We start from the raw sequence: 11,318 nt of genomic DNA, 5'->3' as shown, positions 1-11,318 counted from the left end.
TTTATTGGTATGACTATGGCACAAGAAATTCCTCGTATGTTTGGCTGTATCGTATATTAGCCAAACATACTTGGCTAATAAAGTAAGATTCTGATTTTGGTCAATTTACTGGGGACCAGCATTCAGACATGAAAAAAAAGTGTGGGATCCCTGGATACATCAGTTAGATGAGAGAGAATGAAGAGAAGGAAAAAAATGTATCTGCAGCTAATATTGTAGCTATTTCTGGATTGTTGATGGAGCCACTGAGCCGGTGAAGGAAGTGAGAGGCTGGAGGGAGACTGTATTAAAGGTAATCTTCATGTCAATGAGGAACATGTTCTCAGTGTAAATTACCATGTGGGGGGGGGGGAGAAAGGACCATAAGAAAACCCATTACATAATGTGTGATTCAGCAGTACGCAATGTCAGAATTTTGCATCCAAGGAAAATCCAGTTTATTTTAATAAATCATTTGCAAAATGATGAAATGGAAAAAAAAGTACCTTTGGCCACAAATTGTGCTCCGCAGTAGGATATGGGCAGACAAAAGTATGTGATATTATACATTCAATTTTGTTAAGTACTTTTAGGGGCCTTCTTGTTCATTCAGCGGGTGTCAGTAATGCAATGAAGGATCCTCCATCTGCCAGACAGCAAATATTACCAACACCGTCTAAAATTGCAAACACACACAAATATAGCAACTAAAATTATTTATTTTTTGCCTTGACACATGTTCATTCTAAAAATGCCCATGGAAACATTATGGTTTTAACATCATCTCTCAAAACTATACAAAATGTACCTTTAAAAAAAAAAAAAAGGGCTGGCAATCAGAGTTCAAATATTCATTCAACCTCAAAAATAGAACATGAAATACATTATTTACAAAACCAAGGAAACATTATCATTTAATATATACATTGTGAAGCTGAAGGTTCCTGCTACAAATAAACCCCCCCTTGAATAATTCCTTTATAAAGAATCCCACTGACAAAAGCCCATCCAAACAAACAAATACTGTTAACTTTGTTCACCCATTTGATTCCTAATAAAGTTTGTACAATTTATAATAGGAAAAGAAGAGCAAAGGTCATGGTGAAACAAGCCAGCAAAATATTCTGCTTTCTTTTTCTAAAATACAACAGGAGAAGAAAGATTTTGGTTTCTTTATGATTAAGTAAAATGAGGCTTAACCACCCATGCGGATCTATGTATCAAAAGAGCTGCCGTTTATATTTCACTGATCATTTTATCCAAGAGCTCTCATGTACAGCATGTTCAATATCCAGCACAAACAACCACAATGCCAGTGTAACAGCACTCCCACTGCAAGGCCATACTGTGCCAATCCACAAAAGGCCACAAGATCTATAATACAGTTTCTGTAGGGGAGTGTGCTGCCATTGTAAGAAATGCAACTCACTTTTGAAAAAAAAGTTCAAAATTCTCCTTATAACAAAGTCATCCAGAAACAAAAAGACATCTGTCGGAGCCAATGCCCCATTATTATATTTCTAACATCTGCCCGTTGCCTCCAGTTCAGTCGCACCTTTGCCCTGTAACCTTCTATGCTTAACATTAAAACTATGCACAGGTTGAGTTGAACATTACATGTTGTAGGTCTAGTTTGAAACAATATTTGGGAATGGAGATGCGGAAGCGTGGAAAAGGAATCTCGCAGCGTCACTGTGTGTCCACTTCCCGGTGCTCCCCTGCTCCAAACAGCACATGATTAGGAAGCACTGCCGTGTTTGTGAGCACAATAACATGGGACTGCCGGATTCTATGATCACTCTGCGGGTTGGTTCCCATGGCCTCTATCTGATCTTCCTGCTTGATCACAGTCTGTGTGGCAGTTTGCTTGGTTTCTGGCGCTTTGATCACAGATGTGAAGACTGTGCCCTGCGGTTGATTCATAACCTGCTGACTGGTAGCGGCGAAGGTCACCACAGGAGTGGCGGCACCCATCACGCTGGACAAAGACACGGCGTGTGTTGTATTATCTGGCAGCTGTGGGCTGGCGGGAAGAACTTGCCGAAAACTGGTACCGTGGACAGCGAGAGAGGTGGGTGTAACTATTTTTGCAATGAGCGACTTCTCTTGCAAGGTGACGTTTTCTTTCAGTACAGTCCCTTGATGGGAAGATGGAACTGTTTGGAAAATGAACTTGGGAGAGGACATGGCTAAATCAGTGCTCGTGATCACAGTCGTGAGAGGAACAGTTTGCAACGTAACAGTACCAATTCGTTGAGCTCCTGGTGATACGACCACTGGAACCTGTGATGGGCTCTTTATTGTTCTGGGGAAAGAACAAAACCAGCAGATCAGAGCAAAGTTATCCACAACATTCAGACTTCTGTCCTTTCAAACATTTCCTAAATTTCACACCCATGGTTGATTTCTGAAAGATTTTTCCTTCTTTTTCTCTATGTTCATTTCATTTGCAGCAACCTAATAATCTTCGAGGTTGATGGGTGCAAAAGATTCCACTGGAAAACCTAACATCAACACAGTCACAGAGTCAGGAACAGGCCCTTCAGCCCATTAAGTCCCTGCTGATTATCAAATCACTCATTTTTACACTAATCCAATCCTAGCCCATTTTATTTTTCCAAATTCCCATCAACTACCCTTCCCACCCCTAGATTCTACTCCGCACTTACACACGATGCAATTTATAGTGGCCAAATAACCTACCAACTTGCATGTCTTGAGATGTGGAAGGAAATACATGTGGAAATAGGAAGAATGCGCAAACTACACCAACTTTTACCCCATTCAACTCTCTGTCCTTAGCCAACTCACCGGGCAAAACTATTGTCATTTTAGAACGCAAGAGCAGGATTTCTGGTGCATTCCACTATCTTACTGCTCCTGTGGAAGGTGTACATTGATTAAAGACTCGCCTGTCCACTATTTGAAGCCCATCCAACAAATGAACCACAAAGGCACTGCCACCCTACCACGTAGGTTTCCTGGTATTCATGAGCAGCAGGGAGGGATAAAAGATGTTATCGCAAAAGTTTATATGTGTCAGCAGAAAAGTCATTCAAATGTAGAAGCTGTGGCATTTTGTTCATTAATAAATACCAGCCACGTGTCAGAGCCTTGTATCTGCCACAATTTAGTTGGATCTGTCCAAGGGAGCATCATATAGAAGGGGAGGAAATTTAAGACTTTATAGTTCCATAATCTAACTGAGCACATCCTGTTCTTCTCAAGTCCGGTATATTCAACGTGCAGTACTACTCCCCAAAAGTTTCCAAAGCAAGCCACTGCTAAGAGTATTTGGATAGAGTTTCTGTGGGGAACAAAGTCAATCACGGCACAATAGCCAGGGAGTTTATGACTTAAGAAGTCGGCAACCAAAAGTCTGAAACCACCCAAGTCCATGCAAGGTACGAGCAAAACCTCAGACAAAAGAAACATGCTGCAATCCTGCACAAAGCACTGGCAAGGCCCTTGTTGCAGATTCTTCTGAGACTACGTTAACCCTTAAGACATTAGTTTATTAATGAAGATATTGATTATGTGGAGCAGGATAGGGATAAGCTAGTCTGGCTGATCCATGTCCGTGTCTGGATGTGCTATGCCCAGGGAACTCAGTGCTAGATTATCCAGGCCGACAGAGATTACTGGCTGCATTATCTCTAATAAACTAGTCCCCAGTAAGCCACCATACTGTCTCAGTGACCCCTCCTCTGGGATAAGCACAAGGGAGGCAGCCAGAACAGACGTGCCAGACTATTTTACCATAGCATTTACCATTACCAGAAAAGACTGAATATAGAGCTTTGCACTCATTTGCTAAAATTATTTAAAAGGATTGTTGCCCTGTATCATTCTGATTACTATGTAGGAAGAATCTGCAGATGCTGGTTTAAACCAAAGATAAACACAAAAAGCTGGAGTACTCAGCGGGACAGGCAGCATCTCTGGAGAAAAGGAATAAGTGATGTTTCGGGTCGAGACCCTTCACGCTGAATAAGGCTCCCGACCTGAAACATGACCTATTCCTTTTCTGCAGAGATCCTGTCCAATCCGCTGAGTTACTCCAGTTTTTGTGTGTCTATCAGTCTGATTTCTTCCTGTTATCATTTCACCATTTCAAGAGATTGCTATCGATCTTTTACACAGTGAGTGGTGAATCTGTGGAACTCTCTGCCACAGAAGGTAGTTGAGGCCAGTTAATTGGCTATATTTAAGAGGGAGTTAGATGTGGCCCTTGTGGCTAAGGGGATCAGGGGGTATGGAGAGAAGGCAGGTACAGGATACTGAGTTGGATGATCAACCATGATCATATTGAATGGCGGTGCAGGCTCGAAGGGCTGAATGGCCTACTCCTGCACCTATTTTCTATGTTTCTAATACTCTTAAGGTACAAGTAGACCAGTTGGCCCATTGTGTTCATGTCAACCCTCAGAGTAACCCCGTTCTCCCAGGTCTTCTCTCTCTCTCTGCCTGCCTCACATGCCCAATTCTCCTTCCACCCACCTACGTTAGGGGCGATTTGCAAAGGCCAATTAACTCATCAGCCAGCACGTCTTTGAGATGTGGAAGGGCTGTGCAAACTCCACGGAGACAGCACTGGAGTTTAGGATTGAACCCGAACTACTGGAGCGTGCGGCCGCAGCACCAACAGCTGTGCCACTCAGTCTACAAACGTTGCTTTCTCTTTACCTCACTGACTGTGTCGATAGAGTCACTGGTGCCGACAAAGGGATGCCTCCATCGTTGACCTTCTCATCGTGGCGAGGCGGAGCCGACCGCACAACCTGCACAGTGTTGAGAACATTGGGTTGCTGCGCGTGGTGAAGGGGCTCAACATCTCTCAACATTTCTGGTGACAGCAGGTGCACTGACCCTTGCTCCGTCTCTCCAACATAAGTTGCTTTCATTGAGTTGACTGCAGTGGAGGGATGGGGCAAAGCTTCCATCCCACTCGACATCATCACATGCGAGGAAACCCTGGGCTTCTGGGTTTGGATACAACTCATGACCATTGACGATGGCAGGATTGTTACCGACGAAGGAGATTCCGAAGTCGCCAGAAGCTTGTATGTTGTAAGTTGTGAAGAATTTTCCCGGGTTTCAGAAATGTTACTGGGGTCATCACCATCATCATCAAAGCGGATTAGATTCGTGGGCATCTCCTTGAACTGATACACCAGGCGCTGCCCCTCCACCTTGGCAAGGATTCCTCTTTGGTAATAATATCTACAATTGAAAGAAAGGGGAAGGTTTAAAGCTGTAAACAGAGTTATAAGCGACTCACTTACAATTCTTCTAAGATCCAGTAAAACGAAATTTATAATAAATTAAAAAAAGTTGCGCAGTGTGTTTCAAGGATATTGCTAGACTTAATTCGAGTAGAAACCTCTCAATATATAAATCTGCAATCACTTATCACATTAGGAGCAAAGGTCAGTCTGAAGAAGGGTCTTGACCCGAAACGTCACCTATTCCAGTTTCTCCAGAGATGTGCTAAGAAGGGTTTCGGCCCGAAACGTTGCCTATTTCCTTCGCTAAGAAGGGTTCCGGCCCGAAACGTTGCCTATTTCCTTCGCTAAGAAGGGTTCCGGCCCGAAACGTTGCCTATTTCCTTCGCTAAGAAGGGTTTCGGCCCGAAACGTTGCCTATTTCCTTCGCTAAGAAGGGTTTCGGCCCGAAACGTTGCCTATTTCCTTCGCTCCATAGATGCTGCTGCACCCGCTGAGTTTCTCCAGCTTTTTTGTGTAACCTTCGATTCTCCAGCATCTGCAGTTCCTTCTTAAACTCTCCAGTGATGCTGTCTGACCCGCTGAGTTACTCCATCTTTTTGTGTCTATCTTCAGAATTCCTAAACCCTGGAATCCGAGTCTGCCCTTCCCTCGTTCTCCTACGCAAACTTCAACATCGTCAGATGGAACAGAGTGACAAAGAGTTTATTTAATGTCTTAAAAGTGAATGGCAATTCCATATGCTCCGACTGCACTGATTGCCCCTATATGTGGCCCTCACCTAGTTCAGTCTCCCCGAGTCAAGCACTGGCTGCAATTACATTACTTTACTCAACCTCTCTAGGTCACTGACATGGTCTCTGCAGAATCTCTAGGAATATAGAGTATCCTGGACAGACTATTTACATCAGTGGGCCCAGTTGATTATCTGGGCCACCTTGGAGGGTCAGTTACCTGAAACGCATGTTACTTTAACCATTCTGAGCCATACTGATACTGAATACAAAAAGCTGGAGTAACTCAGCGGGACAGGCAGCATCTCTGGAGAAGGAACGGGTGACCTTTCGGGTCGAGACCGACCCAAAACGCCACCCATTCCTTCTCTCCAGAGATGCAGCCCATCCTGCTGAGTTACTCCAGCTGTTTGTGTCTATCTTCGGTTTAAACCAGCATCTGTAGTTGCTTCCTACACAGATACTGATACTTGTTGGTCGGCCTTCATGGTTTCATAAAATGTTGTTTAATTTCTGTTTAGACAGCAGCAAAGCAAATTATTTTCTCACTTAAAATGCCAGGAATTACGACTGTTTTTATGTGTGTTTGCCTCAAATGCTTTTATATTCTTCATCAGACTGGGATGCTTAAAACTCTAGATTTCAGATTCAAACAGCATCTTGATACTATTTAAAAAACTTTACTGCTTATAAAATTATTATTTTTTCATATTGTGAAAATACAAATTACATTATATTATGTAATAAAGTGCATTGTACGTACCCACAGTCTCTTTGATTAGAGAACCAATACTACTCCAACCCTAGCAGAATCCATTAGTTCCAGGGTTATCTTCGCAAATGCAACCAACAAACATTCAGAACACACTGCTACCTTGGCCTTTGACATAGCCAAGGGCAGGAAGGACTTCCCTCACAGTTGTGCAGTAACCACACGAGTTTGCCAGCTAATAGAACAGTGCTGAACTAATAGACACAAAAAGCTGAAGTAACTCAGCTGACGGGTCAGACAGCATCTCTGGAGAAAAGGAGTAGGTGATGTTTCAGCTTTTGTGTCTATCTTCGGTTTAAAGCAGCATCTGCAGTTCCTTCCTGCAGTGCTGAACTACTATCTTCCTCTTTGGTGACCCTCGAGCTACCGTTGATTGGACTTTGCTAGCTTTACCTTGCACTAAACGTTATTCCCTTATTATGTCTCTGTACATTGTAAATGGCTCGTTTGTAATCATGTCTTTCTGCTGACTGGATAGCATGCAACAAAAGCTTTACACTGTACCTCGGTACATGTGACAATAAACTAAACTAATCTGATCTACTCATTGCCGCCTATTAATAGTTACTTCAGCACTAGCGACGTCTCCAACTCCAGCTCACACATGACAACCCACCCGATACTGCCATGAAGTACAAGCAGCAGAAAGCAGCCAATTAAACACTGGGCCCCTTACAGATAGTGGACAGTAAAACAGTTGCTGACTGGCAAATAAAGGCTTCGGATTCAAAATGTGAATGTCAATTGAATGGGCAGCAGCATTCAGGTTGTGCAAAGTTTGTAGAGACAAGGAGACTGTCCAGTGTGAAAGCATGTAGGCTCAACAGTCTGTGAAAGGCAACCACAAGGAACAAAACACCGGCTTATCAGGATTTGGGGGTGAACAACTTGCCTCTCGCTATTTAAACCACGAGACATAGTACACAACTTGTACAGCAGCAACATAAAAGCAACGGCTAAACTCTCCCAGCCTCATTGGAGGCAACAGAATTGTCCATAAAGAAACATTTGTTTGACCAGAGAAACAAGGAAATGCAGATGCTGGTTAATAAACTGGACAAGAAATGACCATCAGCTCAATAAATCTAGACAAGAATTTAAACCCTCGGGCAGTTAAGGGCCTGTCCCACCAGGTTGCGACTGCATGCGGCAAGCACGACCAAACCGGAAGCACGGGCCGCGCGGAGGTCGAGTGATCCCCGTACAGGGTCTGTCCCACCAGCATGCGACTGCATGCGGCAAGCACGACCAAACCGGAAGCACGGGCCGCGTGGAGGTCGAGTGATCCCCGTACAGGGTCCGTCCCACCAGCATGCGACTGCATGCGGCAAGCACGACCAAACCGGAAGCACGGGCCGCGCGGAGGTCGAGTGATCCCGTACGAGTTGATGTGAAGTTCGAGCGAAGTCCACGCTAGGCGTGTCAAGACGCTGCGTCAAGACGCTGCGTACGGTATTGCGCACGCCCGTCGAGGCGGTGCATATGGCCTCAATGTGGCTGCGGGCCAGCAGGCCATTGCCGCGCGGAATTTTTGGACCGTGTCAGTTTTTCGGAGCCCCGCGCGATGTCAGGACCAGCTCTGCACAACTCCATACGGCTCCAGCGATCGAAGTGGGACCGGCCCCGCGAGGCCGTACGGCTCAAGCGACCACGTTAGGTCGCACTAGCCGCATGGAGTCGCATGCCTGTGGGCCGGGCCCTTTACAAATTCATGGTGAGGTCAGAAGGACAATATTTTTGTGAAACCCATTATGATTATCCCATCCTAACATTTGTTCCAGCATTTGTAAAACCTATATCTTATTCACTTCTCCTCATCTCTTAATAATTATTGAAGCAAAGTCATTTTTCTTAAATGATTTCAACAGATTTGTAAGAGTACATAACCACCAATTTAGCAGAGTATTTGAGCACTGGAAATGATTGAGTTTAGACGTCCTGCACAATGCACTGACATGATAATGATCAAAGGAACCTAGCTGCTCGTCAGTCCCTTGTACAAAGCGTGAAATTGTTCACAGCATTTTAATAGGCATCAGTGAAAACATTCACACTTCATAATACACCTCACCGTACACCAGGAGATCATTTTCTCCAATATAGAACCTTAGGTATTGCTAAAATTCCAGATTAACATAGAAATATAGAAAACAAAGAAAATAGGTGCAGGAGTAGGCCATTCGGCCCTTCGAGCCAGCACCGCCACTGAATATGATCATGGCTGATCATCCAAAATCAATACCCCATTCTGGCTTTTTCCCCCCCATATCCTTTGATTCCCTTAGCCCTAAGAGCTAAATCTAACTTTCTCTTGAAAACATCCAGTGAATTGGCCCCCTCTGACTTCTGTGGCAGAGAATTCCACAGATTCACAACTCTCTGGGTGAAAAAGTTTTTTTCCTCGTCTCAGACCTAAATGACCTGCCCCACATTCTTAAACTGTGATCCCTGGTTCTGGACTTCCCCAACATCGGGAACAATTTTCCTGCTTCTACCCTGTCCAATTCTCTGATAATTTTCTATGTTCCTGTAAGATCCCGTCTCATCCTTCTAAATTCCAGCAAAAACAAGCCCAGTCGACCCATTCTTTCATCATATATCAGTCCCGCCATCCCGGAAATGTACCTACGCTGCACTCCCTCAATAGCAATAATGTCCTTCCTTAAATTAAGAGACCAAAATTGCACACAATACTCCAGGTGCAGTCTCACCAGGGCCCTGTACAACTGCAGTAGGAACTCCTTGCTCCTAAATGCAAATCCTCTCGCAATGAAGGCCAATATGCCATTGGCTTCTTCACTGCCTGCTGTACCAGCACGCTTACTTTCAGCGACTGATGTACAAGCACACCCAGGTCTCGTTGCACCTCCCCTTCTCCTAATCTGACACCATTCAGATAATAATCTGCCTGCCTGTTCTTGCCACCAAAGTGGATAACCTCGTATTTATCCACATTATACAGCGTCTGCCATCTCACCCAACCTATCCAAGTCACCCTGCAGCCTCATAGCATCCTCCTCGCAGCTCACACTGCCACCCAGCTTTGTGTCATCCACAAACTTAGAGACGTAACATTTGATTCCCTCATCTAAATTGTTAATATATATTGTGAACAACTGGGGTCTAGCACAGAGCCTTGTGGCATCCCACCAGTCACTGCCTGCCATTCTGAAAAGGACCTATTAATTCCTGCTGTTTTCTTCTTGTCTACCAACCAGTCAATACCCTACCCCCAATATTATGTGCTCTAATTTTGCACACTAATCTCTTGTGTAAGACCTTGTCAAAGGCTTTTTGAAAGTCCAGATACACCACATCCACTGGCTCTCCCTTATCCATTCTACTTGTTACATCTTCAAAAAATTCCAAAAGATTAGTCAAGCATGATTTCTCCTTCATACATCCAGGCTGACTTTGACTGATCCCGTCACTGCTTTCCAAATGCGCTGCTATAACATCTTTAATAATCGACTCCAGCATCTTCCCCACTACCGATGTAAGGCTAACTGGTCTATAATTCCCCACATTCTCTCTCCCTCTTTTCTTACAAAGTGGGGTTACATTGGATCAGTTCCTGTGTACTGCAGGGTAGCCAGAGTCGAAAGAACATTGGAAAATGATCACCAATGCATCCACTATTTCTAAGACCACCTCCTGAGCAGTCTGGGATGCAGGCCATCAGGCCCTGGGGATTTATCAGCAGGGCTGGCCTTAAGCTGATTGGACCGATTGCTCCCAATTGGGACGCGCTAATTTTCTGGAATTCGTACGGAAATACGAATTTGCATTGTTAAATACAGATTTAAAAAAATAAATAAATAATGCCAATAAAACATTCGCCTTGTTATACGGATTTTATTTAAAAACGAACATGGATAAAAACCACTGCACCAGCCATCGGACAAAAACAATTTGTTAACTACCACTGTTAGCACTTGTTAACAACCAGTAGTTAACAAGTAGTTATACAATGTGTCACTACAATTCATCGATCCACATTCCTCAGTAAATGTAATCGTGTTTTGACCAAGTGTTAATGATGCCGCGTTCCTTTGGATCAATTTTACGGGATTTTTTTTTTTGTGCCCGATTATTTGGCGGCCAATCAACCGCTGTCTCTAAGGGGGTTGCGTCAATCACCAACCAGTTTGCCTTAAAATTCCCGTCCAATCAACAAACCGATCTCCTCCCGTCCAATCAGCCACTGTCTCCAAGGGCATTGTGTCCAATCACATAATGCAGTTTAATGGTAATTAGCAGATACGGTAAAGGTTGGAAGCCAGTGGAAGTACTGACAGTCAGAAGGGAGCAGGAGAGATTAAGACGGTGTATAACATCGCACCTCAGTGTACAATTTCATAATATATACTAAATAACAGGGCTGACAGACCTTGGCTGGGAACCTGGGGCTCACCAAAATTGTTCCCAATTGGGCCCTGCACCTCCTAAGGCCAGCCCTGTTTATCTGCCTTCAGTCCCAACAGTTTACCTAACACCATTTTCTGATTAATGTGGATTCCCTTCAGTTCCTCCCTCCTACTGGAACCTCAGTCCCCTACTATTTCCAGGAGATTGGTTCTGTCTTCACTAAGGAAGACAGAACCAAAG

At 44.1% G+C, this 11,318-nt stretch overlaps 1 protein-coding gene across 7 annotated transcripts in view; it reads right to left on the bottom strand.

The window, feature by feature from the left end:
- Positions 1–680: 680 nt before the first annotated feature.
- LOC129715020 (ETS-related transcription factor Elf-1-like) overlaps positions 681–11,318 on the bottom strand; it is a 139,563-nt gene continuing 128,925 nt past the window's right edge. For all 7 annotated transcript variants that reach the window (XM_055664835.1, XM_055664836.1, XM_055664834.1 and 4 more), the window contains 2 exons: positions 4,666–5,202; positions 681–2,284 (listed from right to left, as the gene is read on the bottom strand). In XM_055664835.1, coding sequence (XP_055520810.1) covers positions 1,669–2,284; positions 4,666–5,202 — 1,153 coding nt within the window. In that variant the 3' untranslated portion in view covers positions 681–1,668. The remainder of the gene's footprint in view (positions 2,285–4,665; positions 5,203–11,318) is intronic.

Source organism: Leucoraja erinacea, chromosome 47, assembly GCF_028641065.1.
Source record: "Leucoraja erinacea ecotype New England chromosome 47, Leri_hhj_1, whole genome shotgun sequence".
NCBI lineage: Eukaryota > Metazoa > Chordata > Chondrichthyes > Rajiformes > Rajidae > Leucoraja > Leucoraja erinaceus.
The sequence above is the reverse complement of the archived record's forward strand: the minus strand, read 5'-3'. Positions and strand labels throughout refer to the sequence as shown.